At 45.4% G+C, this 21764-nt stretch overlaps 1 protein-coding gene across 3 annotated transcripts; it reads right to left on the bottom strand.

Moving 5' to 3' along the window:
• Positions 1–1691: 1691 nt before the first annotated feature.
• On the bottom strand, positions 1692–21105 carry LOC138136033 (fibrillin-2-like). 3 transcript variants are annotated; one of them, XM_069055086.1, is made up of 34 exons: positions 20662–21105; positions 19872–20016; positions 12740–12822; positions 12576–12683; positions 12426–12530; positions 12172–12267; positions 11908–12102; positions 11616–11864; positions 11414–11569; positions 11112–11366; positions 10810–11052; positions 10019–10758; positions 9437–9662; positions 9085–9387; positions 8696–9037; positions 8510–8638; positions 8207–8458; positions 8073–8148; positions 7859–8025; positions 7619–7812; positions 7259–7571; positions 6960–7208; positions 6708–6913; positions 6407–6659; positions 6195–6353; positions 5025–6119; positions 4555–4980; positions 4259–4507; positions 4008–4211; positions 3594–3959; positions 3379–3546; positions 2867–3072; positions 2572–2820; positions 1692–2524 (listed from the first exon to the last, which is right to left on the bottom strand). In XM_069055086.1, the coding sequence occupies exons 2-34, from the start codon at positions 20009–20011 to the stop codon at positions 2117–2119; spliced, it is 8610 nt and encodes a 2869-aa protein (XP_068911187.1). In that variant the 5' UTR covers positions 20012–20016; positions 20662–21105; the 3' UTR covers positions 1692–2116. The 3 variants fall into 3 exon arrangements, with proteins under 3 accessions (XP_068911187.1, XP_068911188.1, XP_068911189.1); XM_069055087.1 differs by lacking the exons at positions 12576–12683; positions 12740–12822; positions 19872–20016; positions 20662–21105 and having other exon boundaries at positions 11908–12095; XM_069055088.1 differs by lacking the exons at positions 11414–11569; positions 11616–11864; positions 11908–12102; ... (4 more) ...; positions 19872–20016; positions 20662–21105 and having other exon boundaries at positions 11122–11264.
• Between the last annotated feature and the right edge of the window lie 659 nt (positions 21106–21764).

The raw sequence follows: 21764 nt of genomic DNA, 5'->3' as shown, positions 1-21764 counted from the left end.
GAACCAGGATGGAGCCAACTCTGTCTAATATATGTACTAATTTTAGTGCCGACTGCAAGAGACTCCAAGATGACTGTTGAATTTGTACATAGTTGATCTTTTTTCCTTTTCTCTCTTTACTTTTTTCTTTTGTTGTTTCCTTACATTTTAGTTAGTTCTTTATCTATTAGATCTTAGCATTTAGTTTCATTGAAAGTGGTTGCACTCTACTATCGTGTGTCATTGGCGCGTTTTTCGATTCACGATTCGTCTGTTCGAAAACGACAATAAAACCCTCCCTCTCGGGGAGGCCCAAAAGAAGAAAATAGTTCGTCGATATACTACCAAACAAGTAACATCTCGAACACGAGGTGAGTTCCACCGCGTACAGAGACACGAACAAAATTCAGACGTCCACCCCAGCGGTAAGTCGTTTTTGAATTTATTGAATCGCGATTCCCGTAACATAGCCCTTCGCTTAGGTAGGCTTATTATCAACAATCGGTTGATATAAGTGCCCTGGAAACACACAATGATTAAAATAAAATTTCCTGCTGCTCACATAACGAAGTTATAAAGTTTTCAATTTCACCAATCCCAGAACCTCATCCTCCGGTATTACTAAAAATCGGACAGGTTGGTAGACCGCAAAAATAATTATTGATAGATATCGCAACAAATTTTGAAATTCGAAATGCCGGCAACGCAAAATTGTGGTCATCGTACCTTGATGGTGATAGTGCTCAACTCGGATTGGTCAAGTTTAGAATGTCTTTTCTCGATTATCGCTTGAGATAATGGTGCAAATGTATAATAGAGTCTAATGAACCCACATGTACCAGTTACATATTTTTCTCGACTTTTAGAATTAACGGGAGAAAATTTTATTTGACTGCACTATCAATACATTCGGTACTTTTTTTGCGAAGATCTGCTTGAGCCCAAAATATCTAGACTTGGTACGAAAAACTCGCAAAAACTTCTATTTTTCCAGCATTTTTTTTTTCAAAATGGCGACGAGCAACGAGTTCAATCGCCTCTCGTCAAACTTTAAGTTACAACTTGGACATGTAGTTTGAGTTAATTCAAATAAGAGTAAAATTTTGAATTAGGAAAATCTATTTGTTCTCGTTTTTTTTAATTATTTGTATTACTACTATTATTTACTTTTATAGAGCAAAAATAATCAAATATTTATTGAAAGAAACGAGCACGTCAAAACGTTTTAATTTAACTGAAAGGCTAAAAACATGTGTGGGACACTGGAGGTGAGGGAATTTAGATGACTCCGTAATTTCAGTAATTTCCTTGTTTGTTTTATTTTTCAAAACTGTGGCGACTCCTTGGAATTTCAGGAATAACGTCGCCCCTTCTTAGAAAATAATAAACAAGTAATGAGATTGAACAGAACATTTTTCGTCGACACGAGATACCCTTCACTCCAATTTTACTCCTCTTCCAAGAATCAACAGGTAGAATTATTTTAAAATCTTTATGTTTGCACACGAAATTAATCTGTCGTTAGCTCAACTCCTCTGCTCCAGATAGCTGAACCAGAAACAGTTTTTGTTCATTTTGATTCGTTCGTCGTCGAGGTTTGTAAGGAATTTAAAAAAACATCACACTCATTTAATCACTTTTTATTTCCTTGATGGCACAATTATGAGTACATACCACAAAAAAGTCGTCGCCTTCTTTCCAATAAAACACAATTTCAACTTTCATGCAAGATATTTTATTACTGAAAAGCAAATATATTACAAACATCTCGTTGTAGAATCAAATTTTTAGGTAACTACTTAAATACCTATCTATACACATAAATATATATTTTGTAATAATACTTATTGTTTAATTTATGGCCTACATCTATTCGTTTAAAAAAGTGTAAATGTTGAAAAATTATCGACGCGTTATAAATGAACACATTTTATTATTTCAGGGCAGCTAAAACTGTTGCGATAGAACACATCGAATCGGCAGTGTAATTTTTGACCCTCTGTGGCAGTGCCAAAATGTGTTAATATCTTATTTTAATTATAAAATGATATCGATTCCGTCTGGAATCAATCGCACTTTACTGGTGAGTCTTAGCAAATAATAATCAACATGTGACAAATTTACCTATGAATTATTTTCATTCCGTGACAACTAAACGCACTCGCAGTGTTAACGGCTTGTCGTAGTTGTTTTCTTGCTGACTCTTGCTCGGTCTTCCGTGTATCAACAAGTCGAACGCTCCGGGATGCCTTAATCTCCTCTTGAAATGCAGCGCCCACACTCCGTGCTTCTTCATCAACTCGAACTTACCACTCTCGTTACCTCTCACTATCATGTACTCCATCTCTCGCTTCACGGACGGCTGGATCTTGATTATTCGCATCCTGTGCTTGGTCTGTCCCAGACTGATCTTCAACTCTAAATCTTCCCCGTGATGGTGTCGTCTGAATCTCTTCGACCTCTTAAATATCTGCCTCAAAGTGTGATTCCCGACAGACTTTTGTTCCAGATTAAGCTTGTAGTGTCTCCTGTGTCTGCCGTTGATCTACCAAACGACAGTCAAATCTACACGTTTGCACCCTCGACACTCACCTTGCAAGAGAAACATCCCTCTGTTGTGATCAACTTGTCGTTGGACGCCGACCCGTACCCCTCGTTTATGGGGTAAGTCGGCACGTCCCCGATGTCATGTCCGTAGCCCACGGTCGCGGGGGTTATGGTCGAGAGACAGTGCCCTTGGCCTATGCGTTGGTACCCTTGAGGGCACCCGCACGCGAATCCGGAAGCTCCGACTGACGTGCACCCGAAGGCGCAGGGGGCGCTACTGCAACCGGCGCTCACCTAAAAGTCAACTGGTACCGGTGGTACTACATAAAACGAGTCAAACCTGAATGCAGATGCTTAATTTGTTATCAAACTGGTACCCGTCGGGACATCCACATCTGTAACTGCCAGGGGTGTTGAAACAATTGCCGGTGCTTCCGCATGGATTGTTCGAACACTCGTTATCGTCGACGCACTGATTGTAATAGTAATGCAAGACGTAGCCTTCGGGACAGCCGCATCGGTACCCCCCGATCAGATTTTGACACCCTGTCACAAAAATTAGAATTGTCTGTCAAAAAATCTGTAATCAAGTGGCTTGGAACTAGCTTTGGTTTGTGTTGACGTATGGCGTAATTTTCAAATCAAAAATCATTTATTTAGCGAAAAACAGTAGTGAAATGGTGCGAATGATTTCTTTTACAAAAACAATTAATTTTCTTGGTTTCTTGGTGCGACACGATAGTTTTTAGCTTAAGATTAGTGATACAATTTACATTAAAAGTGAGGTTATGTATCCAAAGAAAATATCGTTTGTGCGACTTGCTCGACTCAAAAATGCTAAATGGTCGTTACCTTCTGGACATTTGGTGTCATCCAGACACTCGTCGGCGTCAATACAGTAAGTACCAGTCGAATCTAGCTTGAACCTGCGCGGACAGATGCACTTGAAGCTCCCCAAAGTGTTGACGCACCGTCCAGGTTTGGGACAGATCGTCGTGTCTTCCTTGCACTCGTTGATATCTAAAAAGTGTCTTAGTCGAACTGGCAAACTGGGAAATGTCAAATACCTTGACAGTCGTCGCCGACTTGGATGTACCCTTTCGGGCAAGAACACGAGTAGCTTCCTTGAGTGTTGATGCAAGTGTGTTGACAAACGTGCTGTCCGGTCGCGCATTCGTCAAAATCTCGACATGTTAGACCGTCGGCGTTGAGGAGATACCCCGGAGGACAAGAACAAATGAAGCTGCCTTCAGTGTTGCGACAGATGTGCTGACAAGGCGCCGGAGTACGTTCGCATTCGTTCACATCGAGACAGAACAGTCCGGAAGGACCTGTCTTGAATCCTTTGTTGCAAATGCACCTGTACGAGCCCATGGTGTTGATGCACTGGCCGTGTCTGCACAAGTCCGGGATGGTCTCGCACTCGTTCACGTCTAGACTTAGCCCTGATCACAAGACGAATCGCCACAACTCGTACTCACCTTGACCGTCGACCGTGAATCCACTGTCCAGGCACAGTTCTTGGTACTGAGGCGTGTACTTGGAGGGGCACAGCTCGCACTGAGGCCCCCACGCCTCGCCCATCGAGCAACAACAATCCGCTTTGGTGACGTGCTTCATTTCACGGTTGTGAGTGGTGCACCTGCCGTGTATCAACTTCCTGAAGCAGATTCCTTGTCTCCTGTCTGGAGTCAACCCGATAGAATGTTTCTCTCTTTGGAGGTCTACTCACCGATGCACCTCCTCCTGTCGTGCGTGGGTTCGTAACCCTCGTAACAATCACACCTGAAAGAACCTTGCAAATTGACGCAGTTTCCGTTTTGGCACAAGTCCGGGTTGGCAGCGCACTCGTCGACGTCTCTGCAGTCGTCTGTCAGCCCGACTTGGGTGTAGCCCTCGGGACAGATGCACATGAACGAACCAATCAAATTCTTGCACTGGAACTTGCAATTGTTGGCTGGGGTGATGCACTCGTCCACGTCTACAATTTGAGCGGTGAGAACTGTTCAGAGAATGAGACGAACAAACCTTGGCAGTGTCTCCCGTCGGGGGCCAGAGCGTACCCGTAGGGACATATACAGCGGAACGATCCGGGCACGTTGTGACATCTGAACGCGCACTGATTGCCCATCTCGTGACACTCGTTGACATCTTCGCAGACTTGGAGAGGTCCCGGCGCGAAGCCGTCCCCGCAGGTGCACTCGAAGCCGCCGATGACGTTGGTGCAAGTGCCATTTCCGCAGACGTTGGGAGTGCTGACGCACTCGTTGTCGTCGATGCATTTTTTACCAGTCGAGTCGAGAACGTAGCCCATGGGACACTCGCACCTGAAGGAGCCGTCGGTGTTGACGCACTCGCCGCCGTCGCACACGTGCGGCATCAGCTCGCACTCGTTCAGGTCACTTCCGGTGTCCATCCGGCCGGGTCCCTCAGGACAAAGCTTGGAAAATTGGGCTAAGGTGAATCGTTAGGGATGTGCTCGTGTCGGGACAACTTACGGGAGCCTTCCGCCGGACACCTCTCACAGTTCCTCCCCCAGGCGGCCCCCTTGGAACAGCAGCACTCCTTCTCGGTGATCTGCATGCCTCGAGGTTCCGAGCATTGGGCCCTGTTGTACATGTCGTAGCACTGGTCCTGTCTGACGTCGACGCACTTCATGGTGCTGTGGTCGAGGATGTAGCCGTCGGGACACGAACAGAAAGCTCCACCGTCGGTGTTGGTGCAGACGCCGTTCTCGCAGATTCCCGGATTGACGACGCATTCGTCGATGTCTTCGCACAGGTTCGTCACCGTGCTCAATTCGTAACCATTGGGACAGCTGCAAACGAACGAACCCATCACGTTGGTGCACCGCCCGGGAGGAAGACAAGTTCCGGGGACTTCGTGACACTCGTCGACGTCTCTGCAGTTGTGACCATCCGACGACAGCGTGTACCCCGTGGCGCACTCGCAAACGAAGGACCCGACAGTGTTCTTGCATCTGCCGTTGCGGCACAAGAACGGCATCATGTGACACTCGTCGACGTCCACGCAGTCATTATTGTTGCTCAGCTTGAAGCCCGGATTGCAGTGACACTTGTACTGTCCCACCATGTTGACGCAAGTGCCGTTGTTGCATATGTTGGGGTGTCTGAGACACTCATTAATGTCGACGCAGGCGTCCCTCGAAGGTGTCAGCAAGTACCCCGTGTGACAGATGCACTGGACGCTCCCTTGCAAGTTCTTGCAGTCGCCATTTTGACAGATGTTCGGCTTCTCGATGCACTCGTTGATGTCCACGCAGTCCATGAAGGTGGAGCCGTGCTTGTACCCTTCGGGACATTTGCACTCGAAGCTGCCGGGGAGGTTGATGCATTGGGCGTTGCCCTCGCACGGGTTTCTCAAGCACTCGTTGTCGTCGATGCACTGGTGCGAGTTGACGTCGTAGATGTAGCCCCGGTTGCATTGACACTCGAAACTTCCAGGCGTGTTCATGCATTCGCCGTGTTTGCACATCGAAGGCATCAAGTCGCACTCGTTGATCTCGATGGTTTCGTTCGTCATCGGGTTGACGATCTGACCGGGTCGACCTCCGCACAACGCAAAATGTTCATCTGGGAATCAGAAGGGTCAGTGTAGAGATTGGTCACGTCTGGCGGTACAAAGTTAAAACTGCAAGGTATACCTACTAGTGCCTGGCAGGGGACAAGGTTCGCAAGGCTGGCCCCACGCTTGTCCCATCGAACAACAGCACACTTTGCGGGTCTGGTTCTGAGTCATGGGAGTCGAACACCTCCACCTGCTGTAATTCAGAAAGCACAAGTCCTTCCGCATGTCCACACACTCTCCTAGAAGAATCATGCTGTAGTGCAGGTTTTTGCAAGACGCAAAATCCACTCACTCCTTCCAGGCAAGGGCATGTACCCTTCAGGACACTGACAGTGGTATTTTCCTGGTTCGTTGATACACTGTCCCACTTGACAAATCCCCGGATTCTCCGCACACTCGTCGATGTCCACACACATGAAACCTGCCTCGTCCAGGCGGAACCCTTCGTTACAAGAACACATAAAGCTGCCGAAAGTGTTGGTGCAGTGTCCATTCTTGCAAATGTTCTCGTGTTCCTCGCACTCGTTGATGTCCTCCAACACGACCTAGAATCGAACGCTTTGACACTAATCGATCACGATTGGTGCCCCTACCGTGAGATCATTCGGTTTGTACCCCATCCCTCCGGGACAGAGCTCTTGGTACTCGACGCTGTCGAGAGAGGGACACAGTTCACACTGAGGCCCCCAGGCTTTCCCCACGGAGCAGCAACACGCCGCTTTGGTCACGTAATCGGCAGTGTGGGCGTCGCACCTGCCTTGTTGGTCCAGCTGGATGTAGCACCTAGACGTCCTCCGATCTACAAGCAGTGTCAAAGAGAGAGAAGTCGAGAGGTACTCGAATACCTATGCAAGCGTTTCCTTCGGCGACTAGTTCGTAGTTTGGGGGGCAAATACACCGAAAGCTTCCGTCGAGATTCGTACATTTGCCGTAGAGACAAGACTGGGGGCTTTCGCACTCGTCGATGTCCGTACAGTTGCCCCCGGAACCGTCTAGTTTGTACCCGTCGTGACAGTCGCACCGGAACATTCCAAAAGTGTTTTCGCATTTACCGAAGACGCACAAATTGTTAAACATGTTGCATTCGTTTATATCTGGAATTGAGCGTCTTAAGAAGAGATATGTGAGAGTTTGGTGTCAGTACCGACACACGCTTGGTCGTTCCTCTCGTCCGGGTGCATAAACCCCATCTCGCATTCGCACCTGAATGAACCCGGATAATTCAGACATTGACCGTTCTCGCAGAGATTGGGATCGTTGAGACACTCGTCGATGTCCACGCAGTTGTACCCGTCCCCTTTGAACCCGGCGTCACACTCGCACTTGAACGAACCGTCGGTGTTGATGCATTGGGCGTTCTGGTCGCACCCGCCGTTGTTCGTCAAACATTCGTTGATGTCTCTGCAACTGATGCCGTTTCCGGTGAATCCGTCTTGGCATCTGCATTGGTAAGAGCCCTAAAAAGTGCGAATAAGTCGGAGAAAAAATGTGCATAGTGCAATACAGGATTATTTATGCAATCCGCGTTGATATGGCAGTTGAACGATCCCAAGAAGCACTCGTCGTCGTCGCTGCAAGAAGGGCCCCCGTCGGGCTTGACTGAGTAGCCGTCTTCGCACCTGCACTGGAACGACCCCAGAGTGTTGACGCATTCGCCGCTGCCGCAGATGTTTGGATTTTGCTTGCACTCGTCGATGTCTGAAACGACGGTTTAAATCGACGGTCGCGCGACGTTGCGTCTTACCCAAGCAAGATGTTCCACCGGGTCCGGGAAGTAATCCTTCGGTGCAGTGACAGATGTAGCTCCCGATGGTGTTGGTGCACTTGCCGCCGTTGCAAATCCTGGGGTTCTCTTTGCACTCGTCGATGTCCGCGCAAGTTTTGCCGTCCAACAAGAGCGAGTAGCCTGATCTGGAATGAGATGGTTCAGCAGGTGGGACACAGGGTGGGGAACCTACCCGCAGGAACAGGAGTAGCTGCCGGGGGTGTTGATGCAGATGTCGTCGCAAGGCTCTTCGTCGCATTCGTCTATGTCTGTAGAAGTTTGTTGAGTGACGGGTTCTAGTTGAGAGGCTCGTGCCGAGTACCTTACCTTCACAATGCGACTTCAGTCCTGTCTGTTGGTACCCTTCGTTGCACACGCACTGGTAGGTCCCCATCATGTTCTCGCAGACGCCGTTCGAACAGATGCCGCTGGTCCTGGAGCATTCGTCGATGTCCTTGCAGGATTGTTTGTCGGAGGCGAGTTCGTGTCCTGGGGGGCACTCGCACTTGTACGATCCGTCCGTGTTGAGGCAGTGACCTCCTCTGCACAGTCCGGGTATTTCGTCGCATTCGTTTATGTCTAAAGAGTCGGATTAGAACGTGTTGGAGTGGTAGGATCGACGAGTTTTACCCATGCAAATCTGCATCGGTGCCATGGTTCGGAACCCTTCGTTGCACTCGCACATAAAATCTCCCGGGATGTTCTTGCAGACTCCATTCCCGCAAACGTTACTCGTGGTGATGCTACACTCGTCGATGTCTACAACAGATAGTTCGAAGCGGCTCTTCTACTAACCCAGTCCCAACAAATAATTACCTACACATTTGATTCTGTTGTCGTCATAGTCATAACCTTTGTTGCACCTGCAACTATACCCCCCTATGGTGTTCTTGCAGCGTCCGTTTTGACACATCCCAGGAAATTCGGTGCACTCGTTGATGTCCTTCCTATCGATGAAACCTGGACCTTTGGGGCACAACTCCAAGTAAGGTTGGGTTCCTGGTCGGGGACAAGGTTCGCATTTTTCTCCCCACCCCCGACCAATAGCAGAACAACAACAAAGATTCTTGTGGAAGAGGCCGTCGATGGGATTGGTACACTTGCCATGTTTGTAGCGCACGTAGCATTGTTCTTGTCTTATGTCCAAACAGAACGTTCCTGAAATGAGTGTTGCAACAACAGTCAAGACAAAGAGACATTATTACTTGTTTCATCAAGGGTGAGTCCCGGGGGACAAGTGCAGGTGAAGCTCCCGTCAGTGTTGACGCAAGTGCCTCCTCTGCAAATGTCTGGGTGCAAGTCGCACTCGTTGATGTCCGTGCAGGTCTTGCCGTCGATTTTGGCGTAGCCTTTGGGACAGTCGCACTCGTTGCGGTTGCATCGTATGCAAGGGGAACCCCACGCGACTCCTATAGAACAACAACACTCGGAGCGTCTGCTCAGCTGCGGCAAGTTGTTCTCGCAGCGTCCGTGGTTGAGTTTGGTCCAACACGAACCTTTGCGATTGTCTGGAAAGTCTCATACAGTCGGGAAAATCGATTTCGTCTGCGGTCCAACCTATGCAGATTCTTCCGGTGTTGTCCAGAATCGATCCAGGGTCGCACTCGCATTTGTAAGAGCCGAAAGTGTTGACGCACTCGCCGTTGAAGCAAGCCTCGGGGCCCAACTCTCTGCACTCATCGACGTCCTCGCACACGAAAGTGTGAGGGTTTAGTTGGGTTCCGGTGGGACAAATGCACTGGAAGCTTCCGGGAGTGTTGCGACACTGACCGCCGCTGCATACCTGCACGATTCATCTAACAATTCATAATGGCAACTCGAGTACTAAAGCAAGCACAACTCGCATCTGTCAAAGTACTACAAGGTTATTATAAATCGCAGGTGGCTGCGACATTTGCCACCTACAGTACATAGCGTAACGATACTAAAGGGATATTGACGTGGTTTCTTGTTTGCCTAGAAACAAGAAACTTTGAGATAATGCACCTTAATAAATATTTTGAAAAGTGACAAGTGTGAGTTGTCAAATGTCAAATTTACAAATTTTGAAGAGGCGGCAAATTATGCGCATCCATAGCCAACTGCGATGTAATAAACATTTATAATAACCGTGCACTTCTTGGCAACAACGAGACTTACCAGCTGTTCAACTTCACACTCGTTGATGTCCGAACAGATCTTTCCAGTTTCGTCGACCTCAAATCCAGGATTGCAGATGCACCTGTAGGTGCCAATCATATTTTCGCAGGCGCCATTTTGACAGATATTCGGATTTTGGGCGCACTCGTTGATGTCATTTCCGTCGAAAGTGGATCCGATTCCGTGCGGGCACAAGAGATCAAAATCGGTGGTTCCCGGCATGGGACACGGCTGGCAACTCGTACCCCACCCCATGGGTTTGCCTGTGATGATGGTGCAGCAGCAACAACTCGATCGTGTCACCGCGGTTGTCGAAGGGTTGAAACAGAGACCATCTCTGTACTCTTGGTAGCAGAGGTCCCTGCGCGTGTCCAGACAGGTGCGTCCGTCTGGTCCCAGACTGAAGCCTGGATGGCACTCGCACCGGAAGCTTCCGGGAGTGTTGTAGCAAGTGCCAAATTGGCAAGGACTCGTGATGCACTCGTCAATGTCGATGCAGTGCTTGCCGTCCGGACCTAGACGGTATCCGGAGTCGCAGACGCAGTGGAATGAGCCTTCCATGTTGACGCAGCGGCCGTGGTCGCACATTCCGGTGTTGATGCACTCGTCGAGGTCGCTGCAGAAGGTTTTGTCGGTGGATTCGACGAATCCGGGCAGGCAGGTGCAAGTGTAAGAACCCGGGATGTTGTTGCAGCGGCCGTTCAGACAGATCCTGGGGTTCTCGTAGCACTCGTCGATGTCTACAACATGATTCGATCAAGCTTTGACGGTGAAATTCTTAGGATTTGTACCGATGCAGGCGAATCCGGTCGGTGACAGTTTGAACCCGCTCTTGCACTGACACTTGAAACTCCCGTCCATGTTGATGCAGATGCCGTTGGTGCACATTCCGATCTCCGCGCATTCGTCGTGGTCCGTGCAGATGGTCCCATCTGGCGAGACGTCGAATCCTGGGGGGCACACGCACGTGAAACTGCCAGGAGTGTTGGTACACCTTCCATTTTGGCACTTCCCTTCTCTACACTCGTCGATATCTGCGAAACAACTCATCAAATAAACACAAAGGAGGCACACTCGAGCGGGTGGCACTAGCCTTCACACACTTGTTTATGTCCTTTTCGATATCCCGCCTTGCAGATGCACTCGTATCCTTCGTAGGTGTCGATGCATTGTCCTTCGCCGCAGATGTGAGGGCGCAGGACGCACTCGTTGATCGGTATGAGCTCGATTCCTTGTTTTTTACCGTTACCGGGCTCTCCATCTTCACCCATTTTTTTGATGGGGGAAACAGGTTCCCCGCCTTTGCCTCCAGGATGCGTAGGACCGGCGCACAGTTGGCGATGCTCGTCTGAAAATCACGCTCGTGTCTCTTCGTCTCTTCGCGCAAGAACTCACCTTCTCCGAATTTTGGACATCTGGAACACTCGCCCCCCCAACCTTCCCCCATGTTGACTCCGCAGCAACAGTCTTTCTTGGAGAGGCGCATCGGGAGGCTGTTTTGACAGTAGCCTTGGTGGGAGCGCCGAGTGTAGCACAGTCCCTGTCTCCCGTCTGAAACTCTAGTTGACACCGTTGCACACCAGTAGCGTTTACGTACCTATGCAAAACTTCTTGTCCTGACTCTGGATGAATCCTGGATTGCACAGGCAAAAGTAGGAACCGTCGGTGTTGACGCACCTCCCATCCAGACACACGTCCTCGTCTTCGCACTCGTTCTTGTCGTCGCACTTGTTGGTGTCGGGGTTGCGCGACTGACCTTCCGGACACTCGCAAGTGAACGAACCAATCGAGTTGACGCAGTGTCCACCGGTGCACAAGTGCGGGATGGCTTCGCACTCGTTGATATCTGGACAAAGTGTCAAGCGGATTCTCTCCTGCGTCACTCTTACCAACACACTCTCCAGTTTTCTGATTCTTCAAGAATCCAATCTCGCAGTCCAGACGGGAGGGACAGTGCTCGCAAGGGTGTCCCCACGCTTTGCCGACGGTAGCGCAACACAAAGTCTTCGTGCAGACAACTCCCTCTAGCTGGTTTACGCACAAAGCTCCACGTGCGCCGGTGTAGCACGGACCAGTCCTGTAATCTAAAATTATGTATTATGCATCGAAAAATTTGAGTGAGTTGCGAGTGCAACAACAAACTGGATAAGTACCCGTTTCGCAGTGGTTCCCCGTGAATCCGTAGATGCAAGCGCAGCGGTCTGGACCGATGCATCTACCTCCGTTTCTGCACGGGTCCAAGCATATGGCTGGAAAAAATCGCACGTTTTATTTTTTCGTATGGGGGAAAATCTGTCAAAGTGTCGCAAACGTCAAACGTACAACAATTGGTTGGCAGAAAACAAAACTGCCAACTGTACGACGTGGAAAGTACTAGAAGTTGTGTGGAAGTTTTTTTGGGACTCACGTTCTGTGCAGAACTCTCCGGTGTATCCCACCGTGCAGACGCACTTGCCGTCGGTGCAAGTTCCTCCGTTCATGCAGATGGCGCGACAAGACTTGCCGTCTGCACCTAAAGACACTGTAAGACCTTTCTAAAAATTGGCAGTAGAGTTACCTGTCCGACTCATGGAGCGACTGCAAGTAGTCGATTGTTGTCCGTTTTCGCAGAGACACATGTTGGGTTGGACGCATCTTCCAGCGCCACATGATCTAGAACAAACAGCTGAAAAATAAGTTACGAGATAATGTCGAGTCAATGAGCTGCTGGAGTGTACTTACGCACTATGCACAAGCCCAAAATGTTGTGTCTTGTCCAACCTGGACAACAGTACGTCCTGTACCTCGCCTTGCACACGTTGGGACTGGAACAAGACAAACATGAGAGGAGATAATGCAATAAAAGTGTTTAAACGGTACAGATGTTCACCTGTGGATAATCTCACGTTATCATGTGTCGAAATGTTTCCAAACAGTTAATCTCCCATCAACTCATAAAAAAGCTTTCAGATTTCAGATAGAGAGGTATGTAATTACACAGATTGATCGGGATTGTTAGTGTTCACTGTGAATGGTGATGCTTTGTAGTAGAAAAGCTCATAAAAATTCCCCAAGTGAATATCCGACTGGTTTCGAACACTCCACACCGATTCGACAACAATTAACAGCGAGCAAACAATTGTTGAGAACTAAACAATTAAAAGTAAATATATTTTTAGTTGTAATTTGGTCGGTGTGAACCCCCGCTGGGTCCACTTGTTCGCTCGTATCACGCACTCCTTCATCATTAATTCCTGACGAGCTGCACTATCAGACTTGCCCGAATAAGAATAAGATGGTCATTAATCTGACACGATCGGCCACTCGATCCTCGCGATGGTAAAAGAGAACGTCATCGAGTATCGCAGAAACAATTTATTTATTCACCGATTTTCAACATCAATCAAGTCTGAATGATCGCATTGTCGGGCGCAGTACTTGATGGCATTAAAAAATAATGAACGTTTATGAAGTCGTTGAAGTGTTTAGTAATAGTCAATCTTCTGGTCGCGCTAAGTGATGTAACTACTTCCATCTACATTAAATTACGCGATGAAGAAGTCGATGTTTGTGGTATAAACATCGTTCGGTGCTGGAGCCCGTCAGAAGCAGTCTTGTTAAATTAGAAGAAAAGTCGTCGACGCGACGATGAAGAGTGATAAGGAGGGTCTCGCGGTATAAATAATTATTGCCTAATTTATCAACAAACAAACAATTTTCACGTAATATTTGTTGATGGTGGTGTTTTGACACGAACATTGATAAAGGAAAGTAACAATAGAGATGTAGGTCGCAAGATGGAGTCGCGCAGAAGTGTCAAATCTGTCAAATGGAGTCGCGCATAATTGTCACATCTGTCAGAAAAGTCTTAAAACGTCAACTTGGACGGGCGATTTGATTGAATCGTTTAGATCGAGGGACTGGAAGATGCGAAGAGTCTGAGCAAGCAAATCAGTGATCGCGCATAATTTATGGCGACACAAATGTTTCATGTGACATAGTTAGTTAATTTAGTTTATGGCGTCCATAAATATGTAGAGTGAGGTGACCATAATATCAATATTGGGAGAGTCTAAAGTGTTCCACCCCGCCAATCGATCGAAGCTTTTATTATTCTTAATCCATTACCGCCCCAATTAAAAACTGAGAGAATTAATCATCAAGTCGTTTTATTGGAAGAAGCCTCCTTACCGCCCAATTACCTCAGTTCAAGTTCTCTTTCACGGCTAATTCGTGAGTTGTGGATTTCTCCACTCCTATCTTTTCATTGCGATAAGACTAATTGACGGATTATGGCCAGTGCCGCCACTCACCGTCCCAACAATAGGGTAAGAAAAATCCTCTCACAATCCGACCGTTACTCGAAGAATTTCAACCGCCTCTCCGATCAACGTTGTAGCTGTTACGCTGACGTTTAGTGAAAATGCCACCAGGGCGCCGAAAATGTACCAAAAGAAATGCAGCTAAGTGCGAAATGATAGAAGCGACCACGCAGACGGACGCAGAAGTGAACTGTTTACAACCGAGAGTGCTCCTCGAGAAGGTCGATTTGACGAGGTGCGATCCAGACAAAGAGCGAAATCTCAGCGTCCCCACAAATTACAGCGTCTTCGCCAAGCGCATAACGCACAACGACGACGCCAATTCGACCCTCAACGAGTTGCTGCGATCGCCCCCAAAAAAGAAAGTGAGGTTTATCAAATCTGGTGCTCTTCGTCTGAAGCCAGACGAGAGTCTCTGCGTCCCTGTGGTGTTGGACCGGAGTGATGGTTTGTCAGTCAGGAGTTTGGAGACGATTTTAGAACGGAACTGCGACACTCCTCCTGTTGTCAATTTTGAAGTCAATTCCCCAGAACCAGTGATGAGGGAAGTGACAACGCAAACTGTCGACGGACAACTGGGCAACTGTGGTTTGGTAGAAGAGCCTGTTGACCATGTTTTGAGTTGCAGTTCCTTCAGTGATTCGAATAGTGTGAACAAAGGACCAGAAAATATCAGATTGCAGTTCGACGGAGTCACCACTGTGATATCCATGAGGTCGAAAGAAGAAGAAAGTAAAGACAGTGATGACGATGTGAGTCAGGCGAAACAAGCAGAGAAGTACATCAGAATCAAAGCTAATACGGTGTACATACACAATCACTTTTACAAGGGGACTTAGGAAATTAAGTAGCAAAATAAATTTTTAATGTGTACGTCTAGTGTTTCCGTTTGATACTCGCTCCAATAAGGCGTCGAAGTGGTTATAATTCTTCCGTAGGAAAGTGTTAATATCACGTTTTGATATTACAAGTCAGCGGTAACTGGCGGTTGTTGTAATTTCATCCACGAGGAAATCGCAGGAGTTTACATAACCGGTGACTTTTTCCAGAACTGTGTGATCTGGTAAAGATGACGGAATGAGCCTTGGTCTCCAACTAATTTCATTGATTATCCTATTAGGGCAAACAAGAAACTGCAGACTAATTACAGACGATTAGACATTTAAGGAACTGCAATATGTGGGTGCATCTGGCCTAGAAACGGTTTAAGCCGACAATTTTCTCAAGTAATGTTTTATTAGATAAAGGTCACACGGATTATGTAAGGAAATGACCACAAATCGCAGATATGAATGGAGATGACGATCGCAACCGCATCGCAGCGCATACCGACAAATTAAAATAATTGGTGTAATAGAAGTGATGTCAAAACCGCAGACAACAGACCATTTACGACAAAAATTCGGCGAGAGCGCCCCCACGTTGCAATTATCTTAAACGCGGCGAAGAATCGCGAGATAAACTTGTAACAGTTGAAAGATCAACCATGCAAAACACATTCTTGAGGAAAACTGCGTCCAAGGAACGGACGCAGTTCATGTGTTGAGTTATTCATTATGACAGATAAAGGCGGCGGCGTCTTTCACTAGAGTGGCGCTATAAAATTTACATAAATTACGAGGCGAACTAGCTACTTGGTTTTATTTCTCGTTGCGGACACGTCCTCGAGATTGAAAAGCAATCAAGTGAAGAATCCAAGAGCTGCGACACCAGTGACGAATTTTGTCGCCGTGACCTATTTACTCTCGTGCTCTTCTTATCTTTACATGTGGTACCCAAGAATTCTCTTTTTTTGTTTAAGTAGCAAGACATGAAAGAGCGCAGGTATTAGACTTGAACTGCTTCAGGTGTGCCAACTGAAGTGTCCGACTACTGTTTGCCACCTGCCGAATTATATACTGAAATAAAAAAAACACTACATTTGGTGATTTTTTATTTGGTTGACGCAAAAATTGAAAACATTGATAAAAACGCCTCGTAAACGACGAAATCCTTAAATGGCACAACTAAAACGAGCCTTTGTAACTTGTTTCGACGAAATAAAAACCCTCAAACCCGAATTAAGTAAAAGACGAATTACACAAGCAACTGACAACCCCTGACATAACCGTATTGTTTTCATTTTCCACCAAATTGGTTGACGAAAAATTGAAAAAAATTAATAAAAACGCCTCGTAAACGACAAAATCCTCCAATGGGACAACTAAAACGAGCCCTTGTAACTTGTTTCGACGAAATAAAAACCCTCAAACCCGAATTAAGTAAAAGACGAATTACACAAGCAACTGACAACCCCTGACATAACCGTATTGTTTTCATTTTCCACCAAATTGGTTGACGAAAAATTGAAAAAATTGATAAAAAACGCCTCGCAAACGACAAAATCCTCCAATGGGACAACTAAAACGAGCCCTTGTAACTTGTTTCGACGAAATAAAAACCCTCAAACCCGAATTAACTAAAGACGAATTACGCAAGCAACTGACAACCCCTGACATAACCGTATTGTTTTAATTTTCCACCAAACAGCGTTGCCGGTTTGATTGCAGTGTTGGTGTTTTTTGAATTTTGGCACAGACCTGTCAATGTTGACAAATTGTTTATTATTCGCGTTGTTATTGCCAAACAATCACGGACAAACGGTTATTAAAACTGTTTCATAAGTGCTAACTCGTACGAATTAAATTCTCAAACGATTGTGAATTGTGTGTAAATTCGTTACTCTAACTGACAGTTCTTGGTCCACATTCTGATTAGCAGCCAATATGGTAATATGGACAAGTGAAAAATTAAAAAAGATAAAAATATATGAAGGTTTTGCTTGCAATGAGTCCAAACAGTAACAGTGAACGTGTTCCAAATCAGAAGATCCAGAAGGAAACTCATTTCTTACAAAGTTAATCAGGATTGGAAGTTCTTCATTTGGGGAATGAAATTAATTGGTTGATGATTTCTTCTGAACGAAGACAAAGTACCATGTGAAACAAAAACCGATAGATGAGTCTTCGGAACTCGGCAAAATGGCTGAACAACACAAAATGAAGTAGAGTTAAGCCGGCCTGAGATATGTCATTTGGTGGGGGTGCGCGAAGACGGAAAACAGTCGGACGAGTTCATCTTTCGTAAAATAGGGGTGTTCAACAGATTAAAGAACCGGTGAACGAGTAAAAGTTTCCATTTAGCTGTTTTTTGAGTAATTTAAGTGATTTGTCCGCGCAGATTTCCCCCACCAAATGACATATCTTAGGCCGGCTTAACTCTATAGTCGTTTTCAGTGACATCCGTGCTGTCAGTATGACAGTATGTTGGCATCACTTGCTGTTTCAGTTTAATAATTTTGAATTTCCTAATTTGGCAATTTACCTTGACGCGGCAAATTCAAATTATTATTTATCATTTCTGACAAAAAAATGTAGTCTGATTCGGATTCCGAGGATGACTTCGTTTAACGATGTTTTACACCATGTTGAAGATTGAGTTTTATCGTTTGTTGTTGATGTTTCACGAAATATATTTTTCTTTTACCATAACCTCAATTTCTTGTTTGACATTTTTTTTAACTAGGATTTTCCTATACTCTGAATACTGGTTATGAATTTGTGTGTACAATCTGCACCAACATATTAAAAATGACACTGACAGCACGGATGTCGTTGAAAACGACTATATTTCTTTTAAACTGTTTCCTTTTATGTCAGAAAAGTTGACCTGTCAGGCTTGTTTTGTTTATGAATCTAGGGAAGATCATTCAGACGATTTGGACTCTTCTGAAAGAAGAATACTTTTGTGGTGCTCTTTTAAAAGAGATTCAAATTTCGAAATTTGTCGTTAACTGTCACTTCCAAAGCTTCTTAGGACTTGCAAGTCTTGAGGTCTTCTCAAAAGCTTGATAAAAAATCCTGCGACGCAGATGTGGTAATTTTTGGAAGCTCCCGAAGAGGATTTGGAATTGATAAATACATTCGCTCAAATCTGAATGATCTAATAGCACCTCGAGCTGCGTTGGTAGAAAAGAACGTGTAAAGACACCACCAGATTAGTGTTTTTATCAAAGGTACTTAAACCAGGAACTCGCCACTCTAATCTCACCTTAATTTAAATTCCTTTCCGGCAAATTTTAATTTTCGAATTAGCTGCGCACTTTACACTACAAATAAAACAAGAGCGGTATTAAATTCCTTATCACCTGTTTTCAATTACACTTACGCCCATTTCACCGTTTACAGTTTGTAATGAATAAAGCGTTCAAAGTTCGAGAAGTAATTAATTGCGTAACAAGTAGCTCAGGTAGAATTTTAACGAGAGCAGGGGCGCCCCGTTTTCAATATTTTATCCACATCGAGGGGTGTTTAAACTTTCGGCGTATCAAAAGCGAAAGACGATGAGAAAGACAAACAAGCCAGATCGGCGTCCAAGAAACGCCGGACGTTTAGTATAAAAAGCTACAACATGTTTACCAGAAAGTAACAATTTTTATCGCATCCAAGTATTGAACCTGCTCGGCTTGTTAAATTCAATAAGAACGCAAATGCATCTCGTTAAGATGATTGCTTGTTAGTTAGGTGTCCGAGTCTTCATCGAAGCACAACGATAAAACCGCCGCTCGTAAATATGTTTATGTTAGATCGGCTTAATAAGTATTTACCTAGTAATTAAACAGCTCTTAATCGCGTTTACAGCAGCCGGACTTAATTGCTGTTTACGATCCATCAAATGTGCAATTACAACAATACCTGTGCGTTACAAATCCGCGCGATTACAGATCACAGATTGAAAAACAAACAATCTGAAGACATCGTTGTGTGCTTAGAGATTTGGTTTATTAGCACGTGATGTCCGACCTACAGGTTAATTGAATGTCGAAACGTCCAGGTGATGATTTAATTCACACGATTTTTCCAACGAGTCCAATGAAAATGTTTGTTTGCAAAAATGAATTGAGTTGCAGTCGGTCACGTGTCGGCTCACAAAGGAGTGTCAATCGGTGATGATGGCATTCGTATTGCGAAAAGCTGAATGCATTTCCTGCACGAGAGCGGGGTTAGCTAATTGTCGTGAAGAAAACGATCGTTTTGTTTTGGTTTATTTGAAACACGAAGCGTCGTCATTCACTTGGATGAATATTCATAAAAGTGAGTCTATTCAAGACTCGTTCGAACGTAAATAAGTCGGTGCACAAGGATGCAAACAAATTATATTGTCTATTAGAATTTAAAATATGTTACAATGTTAGTGGCGAGAATATAAAAGAGACGATATATTACCATGCTCGCTACACATGTAAGTGCGTAACCGGAACAAAAAAAGCGTGTGGTGTAGGCGCCCACAGTCAAGGTTGCCATATATACATGAATATTTTCCTGCGATTATTTCAGAAATGTTCTACAAGGACGATCGACCGATTTTTTCGGCCCAATCCGGAATTATCGTCGCGTTCCAAATTAGCTCCGACCTCAGCTAAGATATTTCTTTTATTTCTAATCAAAGTGCGTCGACACTGACACAAATTCGACGCTCGGATGGCACAACATTTATCGGTGGCAAGAACTTACCCTCCTGGTGTCAAAGGTTGGAGCGAATTCTCCGAGTCGGACGCGTGGTGGTTCCGGTTGTACCTGCTGGGGTCTGCATCCCCCACGGAGACTACCCACAAGAAGAAGACGCACAGGAGGGCTCTTGACTTTCCAAGCATGTTACCTGGAACAGATTCGGTGATTTTGATTTGCGTGAAAAATGCGGCGAGGAGCAGACTTGTAAACAGCCAAGTGTCCAAGGAGTATTGGGGTTAATTCGAATCGCTGCAACAATACACAAGAGTCAAGGGGTCAACTGGTCGTGATTGATCTCTCCCAATACACATTACTCGATTTGCGTTAGTGATCAACACATTTACCTAAATAAATCTGTCGCTCCAACGATAATTTCAAGATGTATCTATTTATAAAATAAAGTATTTTGTTAGAAAACTCGAACGTTGTTCGAATTAGTCTTCGTAATTTACAACACGAAACTGAAAGTTATTTTTGGTTGCGGTCGTACAACTTTCAGCTTCATTCTGAAATCTCTAATTTAAAGTGTGACGCTCGTAATTACTCGACGACTCTAAAAATCGAGTAAAACACTTCGTGGGTCAATGTGCACATTTTAAAAATCGTCTCGTTCGGAGGAAGTCCGAGATAAATGATGGATCTGCACATATGCGGAAGTTGATAACGACGATCCAATAAAAATAACTATGTGTGTCAATTTTACGTACAAAGAATTTGTAAAGTAGGGGCGAGAAGTACGAGTGCAAAAAAAAATCAAGCGAGGGATTTTGTAAAACAGGTGAAATCGACTTACGAGGTGCGATTAATCCGTCTTTCGGTGGGGTATGGATGAACACTTAACACTTCATGTCTTTAGGAATTGCGTGGGAGTCTGTAAAAACGTGATAAAAGTTCAAAGACAGCACTGACGGGGATAACACGATGATGTTAACACTTACAGCGCCAAGATGCGACTGTGATACAGCAGCTGGAACTAGCGGCTTTAGAGCTTTTCTGATACGGTTTGTTCTTGATGTTCATTCACTTAATCACATGTAGATGCGCGCATGTTGGGACTTGAGCGTGCTTATGTGGGTGTACGTTGCTTAAAGAAATTGGGAAGTACACAGCAGCGCCCGCGAGATTTCCGATTTCCACACGAAAATCACAATTCTCTTCGCGTCACCCCGCCGACGTTTTTCGCGTTAGTATTTTTTCTCAATGAATTTTATCACCAAGGCGGTCCACTTGTGGTTTTTACTTGCGAATCTGCCCATAAAACCGCCTCTGTGCCACATGTTGGAATCATAATTTCACTTTTAATTGCTTCATTTCGCAAATATTTGTACAAATGTTATTGCTACGACTACATTGACAATGTGTAGAATCGGTTAGTTTTATGCCATCGGTCATAAACTAATCATCCGTAGGAAGTCGACATCATATGATAATTTTATATTTATGTCAGAAATCCTGTTTTAATAAAAGACACATAAAATACAAGTCGACATGTGTGAATTTACAACGTCCAGAAGAACATTTTACCGTCAAGTGGCTCGAAATCTGGTCGCGATTGAATCAAGCGGTTCACATCGAGACTGGCGTCGAAGAAATCTTACACGAGACGAGACGTGATTTCGTGTGAAATTATTTTAACAATTCGATTCGAACTCGATCGGTTTTATCAAATTGTTGCAGATAAAAACGTCCAAAATGTGGATTTGATTTTAATGGTCGCAGGTGTATTTTGGGTTGCCTACAGCACACACTTGAACGACGAACTTCTTCGAATTGCATTTTGATCAACGCTTGCATTGATCAAATCTAATTTGATGTTGACCCAATTTGTGAATTAAAGGAGTCGGGTATGCAAGTGCGGAGAAGTGCAGTGGGATGCAATAAAATCGCAAGTCGTTA

Source organism: Tenebrio molitor, chromosome 7 (genome assembly GCF_963966145.1).
Source record: "Tenebrio molitor chromosome 7, icTenMoli1.1, whole genome shotgun sequence".
Classification (NCBI taxonomy): Eukaryota; Metazoa; Arthropoda; class Insecta; order Coleoptera; family Tenebrionidae; genus Tenebrio; species Tenebrio molitor.
This window is presented reverse-complemented; position numbering and strand designations above follow the sequence as displayed.